We start from the raw sequence: 22,256 nt of genomic DNA on the forward strand, positions 1-22,256 counted from the left end.
GTGTTTAATATTGAGCTTATAGTTTTGCTGTTTTTTTATTTATGTACATACTAAATTAGATAGTTAAATTAAGTAAGGTTTCCGATTCAAAAAACAGTTAATTGTTTCTGTTTGGATAACACTATTTTTCACAAATCAGCGTCGCACAAATGCAATAACTGAAAGAAACAAAAGAAAATTCGTTGCAGAAAGATTCGGACTTTACATGCATTACTTAATACCGCTATTACTTTAGACTACGACTCACTAAATGGTCTATAACATTTTTTATTGAATCCCTAAAAAAATTCGAGTCTTCACTCTTATATTATGAAAAATATTGCAATCTAAGAATATATTTTAGACTTCAATTTGATGACCTTTATTTTTTTAACTTTTTGTTTTTACATAAGACAAAAGTAATTTACACTTTTATGCAAATATTAACTCTTCTATAAGTAGCGCTTTTAAGCATTAAATGTCTATCTACAAAGAACATGATCAGCCAAAAAGGAGATTTTCGTATTTGTGCACTTTTATACGGTTTGTTATTATATCAATTTGCAATTTTTATACGCATCGAGGTGCTGTAAAAGCGCAATACCAACCTGTTTGTTACTAGTTTTGAATTTTATTCGTCCAGGTGTAGACGTTTTTAACGCTATAAGTTCAGCTGAAACTTGAAAATAATAACAAATAATCAATTAATATATATAGTTTAGTTATTTTTTCTTAAAACTTTGTAAAAGTTTAAAAATACCAAGTATAAGAAATCTTTTACGACGCTTTTTATACTTTTTTAAAAATATATTCATAAAATATTTCATTTAGGCTTTTAAATATGCACTTTCCACCATCCATATCATGATATGGCATAAAAAGTGTCACGATCGAAATTTTAGAAACACTTTCCATTAAAATTTATATTATGTTGTTTTAAAAATGTATATTAATCCCAAAAACATCAGTTTGGAATAAATTTATAAAATCGATGCCCAAATGGTTATTTAAAGACGTCCTTTTTCTGCAAGTACGTATTAAATATCACTTACGTATTTTTTGACGTTCTTCGATGTTTCTAAACTCTAAATTGTATTTTGGATTCTTTCAGAAAATTTAAATTATTCAATATATACCTGCACCTTATATTATTAGATTAATTATGCATAAAGATGAGTTGATGAGCAGCAAGAAATTGTTATTGACATGAAATTTTGCTCTGAAATATCTTCAACATATCAATATTAATTTTTAAATATTGATATGCTGAATTTAGGATAGACATTTTGAACAACATGCCTATCCTAATCATTTTCAATAAACAACAAAATTAATTTGACGCTGCCTCCGCAAGATATATGCAGTGCAAAAACTTTAAATAATAATGTCATTAATCTGTTTTGTTGGCAATAATTAAAAATATAATAACGAACGTCGCTGGAAGAACAATAGCAGAAAAAAAGCTTTTTTCCCCCGACAAGAATTGCCAGGAATGATTTCAAATAGCGTTCACTTAATAAAAGAGACTCAATTAATGAAGAAATACCTAACTAAAAATCAGCTATAGTTCTGAATAATTTTAAATGAAATGTTTTCAATTGAGTTTGGCAATTTAGTTTGACTGTCTTTTAGGCAACAGACAATCAAGGAATTTACATAACAGAATTAAATTTTAATTATATTAATTACAATCAACAAATATTTCAACGTAAACGAACTGTACATGTGTTGTTAATTCTAGCATTGCTTCTTCTGGTTTGCGTGATTGAAGATATTCACCGAACTTGTCAGAGTGTTGTATCCTAGTTTTATTCTATCTCTTAGAGAGGGGATGTTTCTTAATGACATAAAAATTTAAGCGTTACAAATGTAAAATATTTCAGCACATTTCATTCTTATTCATATATATTTTGTATTCATGTGCATATTTTAAATTTCATGTGTGTTAAACTTTCAAAAATAATGTCTCATTGATTTCGTTGATAGAACTCAAGACTTCTTAGAATATTTTTGGAAGGAGTTTTGTCATTTGTTTCAAGACTGACTTTAAAAAAATCGGAAAAAATAAAGCATGGCAGAAAAAAAAAATCATTATTATTTTTCAATTATGATTTTTAAAAAATACGAACACTTAGGAACACTGTTTTTCCACATGGCACCGTTTGGCACTGCTTCCTTAATTTAAGTTTCACACTTTTTTTGATTATTTCTGAGAAACATTTCGAGACGGTGTTGTGGATTTTAAAAAGTAAAATAATATGTTAATTTTCTCTTTTTTAGTTTTTCTTGGAATATTTTCTGGTAGTGTGTATATTGTAGATGCATTTTCTCTAGAAAATATTTTTAAAAAAAGAAAAAGAAAAAAAAGAGATGACTGAGTTTTCTCTTAAGCATTAAAAAAGTTTTTGTTATGACAATTAATGCTGAAATCGACCAAATTTTGCGAAGCTGTAAGACCGGTAAAATATACTTCACAAAACATAGCTGCATTTTAAAATTTATAAAAAAAATATATGTACGATACTAAAAAAAAATATTATAAAATATAATTTAAATATATATATATATATATATATATATAGTAAAGTGTGTAGTTTCACATACACGGGTAGCACAGAAAAAAGTGTATGTAACAAAAAGATAAACAAAAATAACAACAACAAAAATGAACATGGAACGTTAAAAAAATAAACTAGGAACATTGAAAACAAGAATTGATGAAATCATGGGTATTAAACTGCTGCTACGTTTACGAAGAGCTGGAGCAGCTGGCATATTAAATATTCTGCAAGGTTTCTGTGCGGGTCAGTATCATACATGCAGCAAAATTGATTAGAAGTAAAAGTATATGTATTTGAATTAACGAACTAATATGTGTAGCTACTTATAAGGCTTATAGGCCAGTGGTTGGGGAGTGAAAAAAGGTCGAATACGGAAGTAATTGGTGGAAAGCTGGAAATTGTTTTAATTTATGCCGTATGGGTCTGTAATGACCATACTAAGTTTTCCCCCTTCTACTAAGTGAGCTTTCGCCACAGCGTCCAAATTAGTGCCAAAAAACACCTGTTTTTTCATTAGTGTTAAAATATCTCAAAAATGGCTCTTAAAACGACCAAAAATACATGCAGGTTTCTTGTAGAGCACAAAATACTGAACAAAATGAGTACCTACAACCTGCATTTTTGTTAAATATTAAGCTCACAACTCTATTTCAAAAATTGGCTTAAATTACTAATTAAGCGCTTAAAGCCAGAACGCACCTCGTTCCTACGCTCCCTAACGTAAAAAAATGGCAGGAAAACTTTATTATGTTCATTATTGTAATAGAAATATATCGTAGGTGGAATAAAGGTACGAATGAGAAGGAAGGAAGTTGAAAGTAAGGAGGGAGGGGGGGGGGGGAAACGCGTATCCAGGTTAATTATGCTAACCCCTTCCCACTCCCACCGGCTCTCCCTCCCTTCGTTCCCTCCCTTCCGTCCACTCACCCCTTTCTTAGAGGCCGAATAAACCTTTTTATGCTGATATTTCTCCCATTTGCTAAAAATTCCGGAGGGTGGTTTCTTAAAATCGAAGTTTTAATGCATTTACAATGGGAAACTATTATACAATATATTTAAAAAAACAGCTTTTATGGCTAAGAAGTTGTTTAATTATATCACCCTCTCAATAATTAACGATTCGTTTTGACACAATAACCATTTAAAAAAAACTAAAAAAGCGGGGGACGACATATTTACCGTTAAGTTTGTTATAATCTTTTATAAATTCTTCGTGGATTTTCCTCGAAATCATTTAAAACCTATCATTCAGATACAGTAATGTTCTTTTTTTTTTTTTAATGTACATAATAGCCAGAATATTTAACTGTTCTTGCGAAATAATTTAGCAAGAAGGAATTCAAAATTCTTAATATTGAAAATGAAAGTTCATTGTTGCCTGCTTACATGCTATATCATTTTGAAAAATCCCCATAAGTTTGCTGTGTGATACAATAACTGAAATAAATTTAATCAAATTTCATGCATCTGAAATCAAAAACTGAAGATACGATCTAGTTTATTCTTAAAACGATGTTTGCAATGTGCAATTATGAAATAAAACTCTAGTAAACTTTCCAGCTGCAATATGCAATCGAAAATCTTATCCTGAATAATTGGTAACAGATCCTAAATTATCGACGAACTTGACTGCAAGCGTCGAGATAACAGAAAATTTGGTGTGCCAGGCTTGTAGAGTGAATTAAGATTTTTTCTTAGAAATGGTAACATTGAGGGGAATTAGCGACTTCCGGTTATACATTTATTTTTTAGCTTGAGGCAAGGACGAAACATCTCATATAGAACACAGGCTTATACACAGGTAGGAATTGCTTTTTAATAACTCATAGAGTGTTCATCTGCAGTTCATCAAGAATCACAAAACAGTAACACCTGGTTTCCCTAAAAATGATTTTTGCAGCGTTGGAAGTGCTTAGTGATCATAATGTCCTTTGCGTTTTGTACAGACCATTCTTGCTCTCTTATGGCAGTAATGGTGTGTGTCAGAAGCTGTTCTGTTGAAATCTATCCCATTCGAACAAAATTAAATACCGTTACTTAAAATTTATTTTAAAAAAATGAATGTGTCGAAGTTCTGGGGAGGAATTTAACCCATCATTTGCAAAATAATGAAAGTGGCAATGACCAAACTGACATTTGCAACACACTTTCAGCGTCAAGAAAAAAAATTAAGTTCATTTAACTGTTTATTTTATGTGTAACAAAATTGTTTATGTTAAATTTCATTAAGCTAGAAAATTATTGTAGTTTTTATCACAATTCCACACAATGTGAAACTTTCACATGTTGTCAAATGTTTTAGCGATGCTCAACGTATCATTTTAGGTGACCCATATGTATATATTGCATTTTACTTTTAACATCTAATGTCTTTCTTTATTTAACATAAGAAAATAAGAGCTGTTTTGAAATCTGGAATGTTGCCCTTTGTACCTCACGTTTTCGTAATTAAATGTATTTTCTACAATTACGTGTCTAGTACCTTTTTAATTACTCTTATCTGTGTGTTAATTTGATCAATATTTCATTTTGCACTACTAGAATGCAAAAATTGAGTGTTCATTGAAATAAGTCTGACTGTTTATTTATCGTCAATAGTTAGATAAAAAGAAGATTACTTTTTATGAGTGATATATGAATACTGTTTCGAGTATAATTTCATCATACATACTCTGAGAAGCGAATTTTGCATTTCTGAACTTATTTTCTTTTATACTATTTTTAATTTCTTAGAAGAATTACTTTTAAGAATTACTTAGATATAAAAGCTGTGTTGTTAAATATATTGTATAATAGTTTCCCATTGGAAATGCATTAAAATTTCGATTGTAAGAAACCACCCTCCGGAATTTTTAGCGAATGGGAGAAATTTCAGCATAAAAAGGTTTATTCGGCCTCTAAGAAAGGGGTGAGTGGACGGAAGGGAGGGAACGAAGGTATTTCAGTGGAGAAAGGGAGAGCCGGTGGGAGTGGGAAGGGGTTAGCATAATTAACCTGGATATGCGTTTCCCCCCCTCCCTCCTTACTTTCAACTTCCTTCCTTCTCATTCACACTTTTATTCCACCTACGATATATTTCTATTACAATAATGAACATAATAAAGTTTTCCTGCCATTTTTTTACGTTAGGGAGCGTAGGAACGAGGTGCGTTCTGGCTTTAAGCGCTTAATTAGTAATTTAAGCCAATTTTTGAAATAGAGTTGTGAGCTTAATATTTAACAAAAATGCAGGTTGTAGGTACTCATTTTGTTCAGTATTTTGTGCTCTACAAGAAACCTGCATGTATTTTTGGTCGTTTTTAGAGCCATTTTTGAGATATTGTAACACTAATGAAAAAACAGGTGTTTTTTGGCACTAATTTGGACGCTGTGGCGAAAGCTCACTTAGTAGAAGGGGGAAAACTTAGTATGGTCATTACAGACCCATACGGCATAAATTAAAACAATTTCCAGCTTTCCACCAATTACTTCCGTATTCAACTACCCAACCACTGGGCTATTAATATAGAAGGCAGGAAAATTATCAAACGTTATATATGTTTATTTTTTGGATTTATATATGTAAATAGTATGCTTATTAGTAATATGCTGTCATGTATTACCAACCCCCCCAGCTCTGACCTGCAAAATAAAAAGAAAAAATTACATACCACATGATTTCAAACATTTCGTCGACAACAATGTCTATGTCTAGGTATCCATTTGCCAGAGACGAAAATCCGATGCCACGCCAATCGAACAGGTCGCTGGGGCAGGGCATCCAAAAAGCACCTTCCTGTCGAAAGGATTTCAGCACTCTATATCATCAAAGTTACCCAGTTACACTGTTGCCAAATCGCAGTTGTTTGGGTGGAAACTAAATCTGTCCTTGTTGAAGAAAAGATTTCTTGAACAAATTAAGATAATAAAATGTGAAATTGGCGGGATAAAAATTGTAATAGTAGAGATTTGCAGCAAATTTGAAGATTTGTTTATTAAATTGAGAATTGTTGCTACAAATTTTAAAGAATCTAGCTGTCCAAGGCTAAAGCCAATGACAACTTTCTGTCTGCCGATTTTCTGGACATTTCTTTCAAAATTGTTGATTCTAACCTTATTACAGATATCTATGATAAAAAAGATAACTTCAATTTTTACACAAAAAGTATGCCACATTGGTACAGTAATTTACATAAAAAGATCTTCATTAATATTATAATTGGACAGCTAAGCAGATTCTTTAAAATTTGTAGCAACAATTCTCAATTTAATAAACAAATCTTCAAATTTGCTGCAAATCTCTACTATTACAATTTTTATCCCGCCAATTTCACATTTTATTATCTTAATTTGTTCAAGAAATCTTTTCTTCAACAAGGACAGATTTAGTTTCCACCCAAACAACTGCGATTTGGCAACAGTGTAACTGGGTAACTTTGATGATAAAGAGTGCTGAAATCCTTTCGACAGGAAGGTGCTTTTTGGATGCCCTGCCCCAGCGACCTGTTCGATTGGCGTGGCATCGGATTTTCGTCTCTGGCAAATGGATACCTAGACATAGACATTGTTGTCGACGAAATGTTTGAAATCATGTGGTATGTAATTTTTTCTTTTTATTTTGCAGGTCAGAGCTGGGGGGTTGGTAATACATGACAGCATATTACTAATAAGCATACTATTTACATATATAAATCCAAAAAATAAACATATATAACGTTTGATAATTTTCCTGCCTTCTATATTAAGCCTTATAAGTAGCTACACATATTAGTTCGTTAATTCAAATACATATACTTTTACTTCTAATCAATTTTGCTGCATGTATGATACTGACCCGCACAGAAACCTTGCAGAATATTTAATATGCCAGCTGCTCCAGCTCTTCGTAAACGTAGCAGCAGTTTAATACCCATGATTTCATCAATTCTTGTTTTCAATGTTCCTAGTTTATTTTTTTTTAACGTTCCATGTTCATTTTTGTTGTTGTTATTTTTGTTTATCTTTTTGTTACATACACTTTTTTCTGTGCTACCCGTGTATGTGAAACTACACACTTTACTATATTTTCAATACATTTAACTACTTTAGCTGCAACATTGCGCTGTTTAAATGTAGAATATTTTATATCAATTTTGATCATTATATATATATATATATATATATATATATATATATATATATATATATATATATATATATATATATATATATATATATATATATATATATATATATATATATATATATATATATATATATATATATATATATATATATATATATATATATATATATATATATATATATATTGCATGCATTCCTGAAGACGGTTCTAAGCTCTAATGAGTTTTTCAAACAAAAAACAGAAGGATATTGTTTTTGCAAAATATACTTTTAATAACTTTCATCTCATAGAGAACCATAAAAAATAAAATTATTTCTACATGCTAAAACGATAAGCAGCAAATTTTATCAGAAACAATAAACTCTGTTTGCAATGAGTTATCCGACAATTCCCATAATTTGTTTTTCAAAAACATTTGATAAAGTAAACATTTTTCCGTTCTATTCCTTATTTTTCTATTAGAAAACACTAAATGTCTCTCTATAGTTATAGAAAATCGATAAAGAAAATTTTATGATACATTTTATTAGTACTTTATTTCTACGGAAAGATTGTTAGCGGCAATAATCTGGATTTATTCCTCCTTTAGAACTGATGGAATTGCGGGGTTTTCTGGAAACGTGTTAAACGGGATTATCTATGTCGGCAGGTGAAGGCCCCATATAAAATCCCACTTCGTTAAGAGAGACAAAGAAAAAAAACGGAATAGTTTGTTGTATTACCAACGAAACAACTAATTTGAGAATTATAAAGATGTGTACTTCGAAAAGAAATGATAAAATCATGTTAACCCTTCCAAAACTTCTTAACACCGTCCTAAAAATACAGCATCAACTTTTATGTATTAAAAAAATAAGAAATTGCTATCAAATTTATAAACTTACTTTACTGGTTTCATATTATAAGGACTATAAAATAAGGATAATATAAACTATTAAAATATATCTTGAAGTCTTTGAATGAAAAATAATTAAAACCTTTGGGAAATTTAACATGTTTAAAACATTTCTACAGTTTATACTAGTATCATTGTACAAGTTACATATACCAATAAAAACTTGCTATAGTAATGTTTAATAATAAAAAAAATATTGGTGGAATACTGAAATACAAAAAAAATAATATATTTATTCCAATTATACTTTTGTACATATTTTATCCATTTATTCTTTCCTTAATGAAAATATTTTATTGTTTTAGTCATCCGCTGCAATTATAAATCAGTTCAAAGCTGTAATATACTACCTCTGTTTAGAAACAATTTTTCCGGTGTCAGTCCTTTTAAATTGAACCCTCCATGTATTTACTTTTTTCTCAAGGGACACACTGTTTTAGGAGCAGTTACAGTTAAAAATTACAACCAAATTAACTTATAAATGCATTGGAAGTATTTTATTTATAGGAGTTTAAGGTTCACTTTCTGTCCAAAAATTAAGTGGCAAAAGTTTGTATCGCCATTAACATACAGAGAAACAAATATCAATTGAAAAATTCTTGCTGAGGCCTACATTCATGCTTTTGCCACTCATCAATTAATTCATATGGGCTCCGTTCCGACGAATAGTACGCGGCTGATGACAAACTTTGTATAGAAAATTTGAAATGTGATTACTTTTTTTCATTCTGTTCCAATGTAAATACCCTGCCTCAATTAGATCCATGAAACGAATTCAAAATATTTAATTAAAATCAATTACAAAACTCTGAGGGTATGTATAAAGTTTTTGATTAAAATTAATATGTGAAATACATTTTTTAAATTGAATAATTCTGAAAATTATTTCGTAAACATGAAATATTTTCAATACTCAATATTAAGCGCTAATAGTTTACTTTTAATCTGAAATTATACTAAGTTAAGTACAACGCATGCCTCAATTCATATACCTCGAAAAGAGGGACACCTCAATTTCAACAACAAAACATCTAGTCCTCTTAAGATCCCATACTAAAAGGTTCTACTTTACGAATGACAAGAAAAATCTATTGTTTCTCATATTCATTGTTCCGTATCTTTATTACTTTTTATACGTTTCTACGTATTTCCTCACTTTGCAATGTATTTCTTATACATTTTTATGAAGCGAATAGATACGCGTCAGCAAATGATAACTTAAAAAACCATAATTATACTGTTAGAAATGCTATTCAGCTTTGCAAGCGTACTACATAGCTGAAAAAAGGCGTAAAAATAACATTTTTAGGTAACTTTAGTTCTAATTATACAAGGAACACTTTAATACTTTAAGCTTTAATTAAATGAAGTCACTTCAGTATGAAACTGTTCAGGTGTTTGATTAACATGTGTACGCAACGTTTTGTTTTGTTAATTAAGTGCGTTTACCTTTACATTAAGGAAAAAAAGGAAAAGCTTCAATGTTTTTCTCTGACTGTCCCCGAAGAATAATGAAATTTCAGACTAAAGCGCAAGGTTTTCTTTAGCGTGTAAAAAAAAGGGTATGTTAATGAGTGCTGAAGTATTGTTTTAACAAGCACCATTCTCCATATAACCAAATAAATAAATGTTTAATGCTAAGATAGAAGGTTATAGCATATGAATTTGTTAATATGATAATAAGTGAGAGTTGTGCTCTGATAACTGTTGTTATTCATTCAGAAAACCTACATCGTATAAGTGTCACATTTGAAATGCATAATACTACTGGGTTAGTAAGAATGTTAACTGCATATTCGCATTTTTATTTTCCCCACACTTTTAGAAATACTAATCCTTAGTTTGTAATTTACATGACCTGAAATATATTTTTAAATACAGTAAGAGGATCCTTATCAGTGTTTGAGCTATGCCGCAATAGATCACCAACATATTACCACTGGTTCCTAAAGGGTGTATAAATTGACAATATTTTGTTTTAAAAATGGTAAACATTAGCGCCTCAGTCATTGTTTAACAAATTCTCTAGTACTTAAGAATGTTCTCATTATGAAACAGCGCAATATAATTGTTTAATTATTCAAAGGTTATTGGTTGATTAGAATCACATAAAAAAAAACTCTTGGGGGAATCCACACCTCTAGTTGTTTAGAGATGGCGTTGAAAACAGTCATATCTAATGAAACCTCGAAAAGAACCAGTGCTGTCTTTGTTTGGATAACTGGAAATAACTCAGCTTTCCCCAGTGCCCTCCATCTTCTGCTTAGAGCACGTTGCATCATATCTTCTTTGAGAGTCTTCTTAAGGGTCAGGTTGACAAACAATCTTATCGTATGAATGGAAAGCGGACGATTCTATAAAAACCCGTTTTTTAGGCTATATTAGCTTCTTCATTGCTCCAAATTCTGCAGCAGGCAGGAATCCATCAGAAGAAAATTTTGGGTTAAAATTGCCCAAATTCTATAACTATTTGGGTACAATTTTGATTATTCAACTAGACAAATGTTATATTGCTATAGTTAAAGCTTCAACTTACCATCAAATGCAATAGTAAGAGGTCCTATTGGTAGGTAAATACTAAAGATTAAACTATGAGTTCCTGCGTTAATTGAAAATATCAGCAAGACATTTTCAGATGGCTTAAACTGCTACAAGTACTTTGAAAGTGTCTTCCAACTAACGGTTCAAAATTTATTGCACTATTTTTGTTTTCGATAAGCAATATAGAACTGCACATTTTACTATTGATAACAATACAGGGTGCCGAAATGTCCTTGAGAAATGTTAAAAATTAACAAAGAAGCAAAACATTGTTATGGTATGAATTAGCGATTTGCGTCATAGTACTTCCCAGGTTCAAGAATTTTTCTTGACATCGTAAAAAAGGGGGAAAATGAAAATGAAAAAAGTAATTATGCATAATCGCTTTATCGTCACAGTGAGAAAAATAAACGTCATGTGCTTTCTTTAATCATATTGATAAAAAGTAGTCGCTGAATTGACCAGTAAGAAAATGCACTTAATAATAGGTAAATAATCATTTTATTAGACAGAAAACAATATTGTTCATGACCAGAGTTCAATGTGTGCCCGAATGTTGCTCGGACTGAGCCCGAATGGTGCTCAAGTTCATCCAATGTCCACAAACAGTACACCACTTTGAACTCTGGTAATAATAGGTTCCGCTTTATGTTTAATTAAATGATTAGACATCTTCATATGACGTTTGTTTTTAGTTACTGTGACGATACAGTGATTTCGTTTAATTTTTTTTTCTCTTTTTTTTACCTTTTCTTTTTTCCTTTTTTTTTCACAATGTCATAAAAAATTCTTGAACAGTTAATTACGGTGCAAACCTGATATTCTCACGAGCTTGTATATGAATTTCTTTAATGTGTAAGGACTTTTAAGACATCGTGTATAATTTTGATATTAAAATTGACATAATTCACTCTGTAAAGTTATTAAATTGTCTTTACACTTCAAAATATGAATGATGTGGATGTCAATAGAAAGTGTTATCCATTGTGAAATCAAAGTGCGGTTCCAGCAATGCACCACAGTTTAGTATGTTGAAAAAGAAATTTCACTTAATCTGTTATTGTCTTCTTCCAGGTACAGCAAATCATTCTGGAACTACAAATAACTCCAAAAAGACAAATGTCATTCTTTCTTCCGTTCAAAGTTTCAGTACACGGCTGTCCTCTCTGCAAAGTCGTACTCATATTTTTCTTTTTAAGCCGAAAGCAGATGTGCCGATGTATCAAGCAAAATTAGTAAAAGTATCCAAAGTTTAGGAACAAGAATTTCTTCTGGTTAATATACATGATGGATATTTTTAATGCAAAATGCTTGAGCTATATTTCCAACTGCTTCTAGCAAATAACGCTTCTGACAGCCAACATATACTTACAAATACTTGTTCTATCCTAACTGTAACTGCAACTTAATAAGCTTACTTTGCACTAAGCGCATGGCTAAATGCTTCAGTCTATCGTCTAGCGAATATAGGTGTCTGGTGATTGTAATTTGTTTGCTTTAATTAACGCTTTTTTGCTTTGTATAAATTACACAATGTACAACTGGCAGTATGTAAAATATTTGAGTTTGAATTTTGATGCGTTAAGGGAGACCAGATCTAGTATCTACTTGATGCCCTGCTAACACGTTGAGTTCTTATAAAAATCTTTTCCAATATACATGATGGACAAATTTAAAGTGATGTATTTCAAATTATAAAAGAAATCACTAAATCAGCATAAACCCACCTGGGTTAAGGTGGTTCGGGTGATTTAATACGTAACATGAAGGACATTTTTATCTATAAAACATTCGAAACGAATGCTCTTACATACTCCAGATTCGTCTCACAAGTAGAACGTTTCTCATTCAACACTTGACAAAGCAGATTGAAGCTAATATAGTTTAAAGATTCATCTCCTGTGGGAACTTAATTCTCAAATGCCATAATAAAGTTGAATCTAAAAGTTGGTAAAGTTAGTGGTGATAAAGTAGAATCTTAGAGCGGATATCCGTTTTTAAGCAATCTAATTATTTTAAATACATATCACTAACTCAAAAGAGTCATTAATCCCTATAGAACGACTGTACACAACTGACGGAACGCGGTCCAAGTCTGGACCGCTTGAGATCAAAAATGTAACCGTCATGAAGGTTTTGAAGATATGCATTCCGCTAAAAATTACTTAAACTAATTTTTATATAGGCAACAATGTCTAATGCCACTTTTGTCATTTTTGTGTCTCGGCAGCTTTTGCGTGACCGGTGTAATCTTAATGGTTAAAGTATTCGGGCTCCACTTAAATTTACTTGTCGACCCCTGCTAGAGAAATGTCTTTACAGATTCTGTCATTTTCACTAGACAATCTTTACTATTTTATTAGTTACTTCCTACAAGTTAGGTATGTTTTTGTTCTTTTCGAGAAGACAAAGAAACATACGTATTAAAACAATAATAGGATAAAATGATGTACGGTTGCAAATTAAACTATTATAAGTCTATTCATACATCCCTTTTGCTGTTTAAATAATATCAAAATTATAACGAAATGTCAGTCATTTATATATTTTGAACAGAAAATATATGGAATTAAATGACAATAGGAAGGGAACAGTATGGATCTGAATTGGCCTTCCAAACTACAAAAAAAATGTAAATATTTTTTCTCCATATAATTACGAAACAGTTACTTGACAGTTAACTTTTGTGATTTTTAAAAATAATATATTGAGTTACTACAAGAGGCCTCCACACTTTCCTGACTGGTGGCACCCTTTGAAAAATTATAATTTTCTAACAGCACCTTAGTCTATCCTTATTATATATATATATATATATATATATATATATATATATATATATATATATATATATATATATATATATATATATATATATATATATATATATATATATATATATATATATATATATATATATATATATATATATATATATATATATATATATACAGAAGGTGGTTATTAATAAATGCACTTAAAATATTCGGGCAGAAATGCTTGATAGATTACTAGAACAGTTATAAGGCAACAAAATTTTGTTATTTGGCAAAAGAAAACCCTAGTTTCAAAATGCACACTTTCTATTTTGGAATTTTATAATAGCTAAGACATGACATGCAAACTGTAGACATTATTGTGATACCTTCTAAACTTCAAATGTCATTTGAAAAAGAAATATAACAGAGCTATTGTTACAGTCAGTGATGTAGTTTGGGGGGAGGAACGTAAGGAGACGCTGTCTTCCGAAATATGTGTTTATTTATTTCAAAAATAAGGCAAACGTATTGGAATGTGTTTTTAAACAACCTTTTCTTTCGACGAATCTTCTGAAACCTCCAAGTTAGATCCAACAGATATGTGTTCTCCTACTATAGTACTAGCTACAGCTTTTCCGAGTACATTAAACCTATAGCGCTTTTTGGAAGTATGTTTCTTTCACCAGACGATATTTAATTGCTTCACGATTATTCTGGTAAAATATGAAGTCATTTTGACCGTTGTTTTTAAAAGTTAGTGCTCTGAAATCCTTGACTTTAATGATAGTCACCCTGTGAGTATACTGCTACCAATATCATTTCGCGGCCCCTATTGCCTCCTCATTTGGCACCCAAGGTGACGCGAAACCCAGTTTGGGAACCCCTGAGTAACTCAAATTCTTGTTTTTTTTTCCTGAATTTAGTAATGTTTCAAGATTCATTTCCATGAAAGAAAAAAAAAAGATTTTCAACACCTTATTCTAAAAAAATAATAAGAAGAAATTTAATTAACTTAAAAGGAATGATCCATAAAAATAAACAGAAGTATCCATAAAAATTAACAATCTTTTAAAAAATATATCCCTATAGCTTTTAAAATGCTAACGATGTAATTGTGTACTTAGTTTTGTCATTGTTATTAGAAAATCAATTCTGCATTTTAATACATAGAAATTATTAATTTGTGGATGTTCCACAAATTAACAATTTCTATGTATGTATGTTCCTATATATAAAATTAAAGATGTCTTTAAAGCGCTGAAAATCTTGCTCTATTTTTGGTTCTTTTTTTCTGCTTATTTACTGTTTCTAGTATTTCCCTACTACCTTGTAAAAATCTGTACTATATCTACTCTTGCTGCTTGTTTTTTGCATGGAAACAAATCACTTTTCTATGTTTCTAAAACTAATCCGCTACAGAGAAATCACAGAGAAAAATACAAATTTCAATTACATCTAGAATATTAAGATCGGGAAGCGTTTAAAATTTATTGAAAAGTAAGTTTACAAGTTCAAAAAATCACAAATGCAAAGACAAAACTAAAGAAAAGTAATGGAAAGTACGTGTTGCTTTGAAAATAATAAACACACAGAAGACAGACACAAAAAATCCGTGTTCAAAATGAGGTTGAAGAAGGAACAACTCAAATGAAAAATGATAAATAAAAAAGTAAAAATGGATCTTAGAATCAAAAACAAGGTTTTTGGCATTGTTCAAAACTCAAAGAAGTAAACAATTTTGGCTAAAAAAAGGATACATATTTTTTTAGCTGTCTTGTTTCAAATGAGCTTTCTGCAGAAATTCAAAGAAGTTTTAAAAAAACCACATTGCATATTTTTATAATTTCGGATACTTGGTTTAATGTAATAGTGCTTCTTTTTATCAGCGCATGGCTCCTTCTGAGTTCTTTAGAAACAGTGAATAATGCTCTCATTAGTGGTTTAATTCTTTTGAGATTTGTATATTTTATTGAGATTTAATTACCTTTTCGTAAACATTTGCGGGAAGAATATGAAGTCATACATTTAAGGTTTAGTATAATAGTTGTTTAAAAAGTTTTTTTTTTTTTTTGAAAATAAAAGAAGAGCCCAAAATGTTAGCCCAAAATTGTTTCTTCTTTTCGCTAGTCCATTTTGTGGAAAATCAATTGAAAACATTCGTGAAATAATAAATCCTGAGAAAGATTAAAACTAAAGATATTCTGGAAATTATTAGCAAAGTGTCATTTGCATTTGCAGATAGTTGAAGGTGCATGAAAAGTATGGCAATAAAGAAACCAAACTTGTTTTTAAAACGGGCTGCAAAATTTCCGACTATTCTTTTTTTTCTACTTTAGAAAGATTCAAGTCAGAGGAAGAAGAACATGTCATTCAAAGCATCGGTGAATGAAATGGTATGAAATTACTAAAATAGGTTATTAAAGTGCAAAAGTTTCGTTTTTGCGGATTTATAAAAGATGTGGTTAATATACATATACTGTGTCTAATCATAAGACGCACAAATCAGAAAGATGCTGCTGGCAAAACATTCGTCTTCTAGAAATCTGCTTCTGACAAAATAACTTAGTGTTATCAGCAAACACCACAGACGTGAATAAAGATAATAAATTGATGCGTACCCATAACAATAGCTATAGCTTCAAAAAGGGTTTTTTTTATAGCAGCACCACTCTGCCATTACTTCGAGTGCCTATTTAGACGTCTGAAGCTTTTAAGTAGAAACATACCTAGATCTTGTAGGTAACAGCAATATCTTTAAGGTGCCAACATGTTGTTAACATGGACATTAAAAGTCACCGTCCCATAAAATGCAAATATGGCCTCACTGAGCACTAGATCAGAGTAGTCTAATTGTTTACTCTTACAGATATTGTTTTCAATGCATACTTGATTTCAACATCGAAACCTTAACAATTAGCATTGTAAAATATCTTTAACTATACCGGAAAATGTCAAATCGTGAATAAGCTTAACATGAGAAATACATTAAGTAGTTATTTTCGAAAATGAAGAGTTTGGCGTTGGAGTTTCATTTCAGAATTATACTTAAGATTTTAAACCGAGGTACGTTTTTAAAAATCATACAACCTCTATTTCTTGTTGTTTCCATTATTATTGTATGCTATACATGAGCTTGGGGATTTCGTTCGCTGCCATGTTTCTTTCGTTTTACTCTTTGTGCAGTTCTATCTACTTGCTTTTGCGTCGTAAGTTGTAGAATTGTTTTAAAAGTATATGTCCATGTAATTAATATATTAATTAAAAACAACCAGCTATTTTAATGATATCAAAATACAAAACGTGAAGATTTTTCACATGAACAAATAATTATCCTAAATAGCTCCATAGCTGACACCTCTGAAGTTATTTTTTTTCCATTTGATATTATTTTTCTTCATAAATGTATATTTACTCGTAAATGAATCGATATTTACTCTTATAAGGAATTCGTAGTGGCTTAGGGGTGGTGTTTTAGCAAACATTCAGAACAGACTGAATCAGAACAGAATGATATTGCATATTTCTTTAGTATCAAGATTTAGGCTCAAGCATTACTCTCATTTAAAACAGTCCAAAAATTTTTCCTTAAACAGAAGCTTATTATTAATAATAGCTGGTTATTAATATCAAATATCAAGTTTTTAAATTAATACTACCATGTACAGATATTCAAGCGGTTTTAACTTTTTTTTCTTTCAGTGAGAACAAGGCTTACATTCACATCAGGAGTCAATTCCACACCAACACGGATCACTTCAAAGACACTCAACGGGCCTGACAAAGTATCATTCCACAGATCATCCACAACCGAGATGAGAGCTTTTAATCAACCAGGCTTCAAGGATCATTTTCCGGACACCAAAGAATCATTTGTTATCATAAAAGACACAAAAAATTCTCCTCCACTGACATAAACATTCCTTCAACGTGTTTTTAATTGTTTTACAAACTTCTAGTCAGGAGGTTTAAATATGGTGTACATATTTGTGATGAAGCATATTGTGTCATGGAGAGAGAATGATTTTAAAAGGCAAGTAAGAATCAACAGATTGCACTCATATTTTAATGAAAATACGTTTTTTTTTTTTTAATTCTTATTTAGTTGAAGAAAATACTTCTTATCCGACTTTGCGCGTAAGATGGCGAACTCGGTATGGTAGTACGAAATACTCAAACAATCTTTTGATTTATCCTTTAGGGCGAAATAGGTGTATAAATATATATATATATATATATATATATATATATATATATATATATATATATATATATATATATATATATATATATATATATATATAATTATATATATAATTATATATATATATATATATATATATATATATCCTGTTTTGGCAAAAATTCGTTTCTGAAAAAGCAACTTTTATCTTTGGATTTTAAAGTAAAATAAAAGTAAATCTTTTAATAGACGGACAAAACATCATCACTTGCCAACAACAAACCCTAAGTTACACTGGAATCCTTACAAATTCTTTTTCCTTGAACTACATATTACATCAATGACGCGGGTTTGAATATTTTTAAATGTTAGAGCTTTTCAGTAGATTTTACAAAAAATTCCGGAGCTGCCATCTGTTGTAATTTTTATAAAATATCCAATTTGTGTTCTTCAACACATCTGCTATTTCACACATCGTTCCCCATCTAATTCAATAATATTGAATTTTTAAAGATACTGTTGAAAAACATGCTCTTTTTTCTTTATTTGCTTTGAATATTCTGATGATGCGTCCTATGGATGATATCTGTAGATCTTCTTACAAAGCAATTTTTCTTTTCAATTAGTTGAAACTTTTTAAGAAACTATAATTTTTTCCAGATTTGCGTTTTTTTCTTCAATTTTTCAATTAAAAATAATTTTTCATTCTTTTTATCCTTAATTGGCATTTAATAAGTGCTTCAGAAGTAAAGTAGCTTGAGTTCCAACAAGCATCGTCGTTTAAAAGGCTTCAAGTTTAGCACCAAAAAACTTAACATTTTATCGTTTTTCCTTCTTAAACGTATATAAAGATAACCTTTAAGAATCCATATGGTATACATTGAAATATTTATGAAAAACATAAAAATATTTCATTCTCTAGACAAGTTTAAATTTATTAATTTGTTTTATTTATTTATTTATTTATTTTTGTTATTGTATTAAGATGCTGATAAAAAATTCTGCATGAAATATTCATTCAACCATATAAGATTCAAAGCAGTTTGCACTTTATTTGCTTTAACTTAATTTAAAAACTTAATTTCCTTTTTCATTGAATAGTACAAAAAAAGCATATTTTATTTAGCATTACTGGAAATATAAACAGTCTCCTTTCTTGGTAATCCCATCAGGCTTATACGTTCCATCATAATAGTTAAGCTTACCTTGTTTTAGTTTATATATTTGAAAAAAATGAAAGCTTGCAACCTTTCTTATGCATAAGGAAAATTATTTTACACGTTTCAAAGAGCGAAAAATCTGATGCCACTCAGAAAAAACCTTATCTTACGCTTTTCCATCAAAAAATATATTTACGCCATCGTTGTAAACTAGAAGTACTTTTTGAATTATTGAAGAGAGAAGGATTTGCATTGAAATACCGAATTATATGTATCTCTTTAAAATGTATGAAGACATATTGCTGTATATATGCAATGTATTGCGCATTTTCTTGCAAAAAGGATTCTATGTGCTGTTTATTTATTTTTTTTGGTATTTTACCACTAATAAAAATACAATGTCCTAAAGTAGACAACTCTGAAAAAATATTAACACAATAACATATTAGCTTTTAGTCCTGTTTCTGGTAAATATTTGACTTCTACAAGAAATTATGTTCAAACATTCCCTCGAGTTTGAAAACAAATGATATTTTAAGCAAAAAAAATCTTTGATATTTGTTGATTCAAGCAGAAAATTTGAAGAAGCATGATTGTTTGTACAAACATTATAAAAATAAAATTTTATATTTTATTCCCGTGTATATTTTGAATTGGATAAAAAGTTTTTAATTTAAACTTTAAACAAGTTCTATAATTCAAGTTACAATAAATACCCTTAACTGTACCATTTTCATTTTCTTGAATTCTGTATTTGTTTTAACTAATTCAATATAGTTTTTTAATTCTAAAATTAAATAACATGCATACGCTCAAAGAAAATTTATCAGTATGTTATGTTCATACCAAGTTAATTGAATATAAAACAATTTCTATAACACATTTAAATTTCCAAACACATTGTTAGCATCCAAGAATCAGTGTAAATATAAACATCAAGAATCTAATTTTTGACACAAGTTAATTTAATTACAAATAACAAATACATTTCTAAAGTTATAACAAAAAAGCTAAAGTTTTTTTTCCTCCTATATCGGTAATTTCATTACAAGGGAAAACAGAAGAAAATTGAAAAGTTTTATATTTTTTTCTGTTATGGAGCATTAAGCAGGGATTTAGTTCATTCATAAAAAATTACCTTTATCGGATTTACAAATGTAAACAAGCTCAAAAACTTCTTTAAATGCTTACATTACGGTCACATGCAATGTAATTAAAAAATGTGTAACTATTTTGTTTAACACTAGAACGACTGACATTTTCTGTATACCTAGAAAGACTGAAGGGGCCAGTGTGGCCCCTACCCATTTTTGGGGTGAATTAATTTAAAAATTCTTCCCCAGTGTGTCCACATGCGCAATACACCTTCTTTCATGACTAAATAAAAACTTAGTATGCAATTATTTGTAGTGTTTCTTTCTATACTGTCCAAAAGCTTGGATCAGTTTTTCTTTTCAAGAGAAATGGCAACCATTAGGCTGGTAAGCAGTCGGTACTGTTTATAGCATTTGGATATCCAACTGGCTGTATAAAGCGGAAGTTACAGGTTAAACTAGAGAGAATGGCCTTTTTTTTATGCTAGGACAATTAGGAGAAAGGAAAAAAAAAATTTTTTTAATTGTAAAAAAGCTTAGGGGCCACTGTGGCCCCTCCCGTCTTTCTAGGTATAAGGATCAATATTTCCAGTACTATGAGGCGTATGATAAAATGATTAAAAAAGCATTCAAATAGTGTCATATAATGAAAAGTCAGGAAGTTACATTACGTTCCGTTAGACATTATCCGAGTTATTAAACAACAAACCATGCGAGGGGCCACACAGGCCCCGTCTTTCTAGTGTTAACCTTTTGTACATCAAATTCGAATTAATTTATCACAGACAAAAAACAGAGTTAAAAAATAAAACCTATTTGCCCATTATCTATTTCCTCTGCAAATGTGTAGTTTGGTGTTAAGAGTAAAGTAGCTTTTATACATGAGTTGTGTTTTGTTATATAAAGTTTTCTTACTATCCGTGTTTGTCGTAAATATGTTTTTTTTTCTTTTGAATAATTTAATAAACTGGTATTTAGAAAATGTTGTACGTCAATTTCCGGTATTTAAGTCTTATGTGTAGATCATGTGTGTGATGTAATTTTTAAATAAAGAATCCTTTAATCCAATTGTATGTCTGTTTCTTCAGTTTTAAGTTTCTATTGTAAAGCACCCTTTGAGCACTTTTTACGACAGAATTTTTATTTTACCGTTACCAGTAAACTCATTAAAATTCATAATTTTGTAATCTAAAAGAATTAATAACATAATTCACTGGTCGTTCTAATGTGTGTTAAAGAATTCAATGATAGACGTAGGTAAAATCATGATATTTAAACAAATGCCACTACCGCTACTGTCGCGCTACAACCGCATGTTACGGAATTCACAGTACTATATTGTTACAAATTCTGTAAATAGTAATTATTGTAGTAACGTAACCTGTAAATAGTTTCCCGTAATGAATTTACAGCCCCTACACATTCGGCTGAAGTATACAGGCCCCTATTTTTTTCATTGATAAAATTTATGAATGAGAGGAATAAGAAAGTGTAGAACGGTGTAGCATTTTCTGGAATATTTGAGAGCTCTTTTTTCGGTGTGTATAAAAGCCGTTATGCATGATAAAAAGTTTAGTTTCGATTGAGAATTTGTACTGAGAGTGTATTAGCTCTGTTTATTGCGAGGCATTTTGCTGTGTTGTTTTTCGTATTTGGAAGTAAATACGTGTGTAACCGTTGAGTTTACGGTGTTGTGTGATATTTGCTTAATTGCTGATGATTAATTTAGCAGTTGTTGACGATCTTTCCTGTACATAGTGTAAATAAATTTCCTGTGTGTTTAATCAAGAACTGTGTCGTCCTTTCAAGAAAGTTGGAAGTCGCACCGAATCCGTTACAATATTTTGCCCTACATTTTGTTTAAAAAAAACTGATGAGCATTCGCCTTATCGTAGGGTCTTCTTGTTTGAGAATAATCAGCAGCAAACGAAGCAATTGGTACGTTCGCTCTTATATAAGTGTCAAATGTTAGGCACAGTTTTA

General features: G+C 30.1%; 1 protein-coding gene across 1 annotated transcript in view; it reads left to right on the top strand.

Moving 5' to 3' along the window:
- The window catches only part of LOC129235205 (QRFP-like peptide receptor), a 107,602-nt gene extending 89,849 nt beyond the window's left edge, over positions 1–17,753 (top strand). The window contains exon 6 of the mRNA XM_054868912.1: positions 17,539–17,753. Within this exon, the coding sequence (XP_054724887.1) occupies positions 17,539–17,753 (215 nt within the window). The remainder of the gene's footprint in view (positions 1–17,538) is intronic.
- Positions 17,754–22,256: the final 4,503 nt, after the last annotated feature.

Source organism: Uloborus diversus, chromosome 2, assembly GCF_026930045.1.
Source record: "Uloborus diversus isolate 005 chromosome 2, Udiv.v.3.1, whole genome shotgun sequence".
Taxonomy (NCBI): Eukaryota; Metazoa; Arthropoda; class Arachnida; order Araneae; family Uloboridae; genus Uloborus; species Uloborus diversus.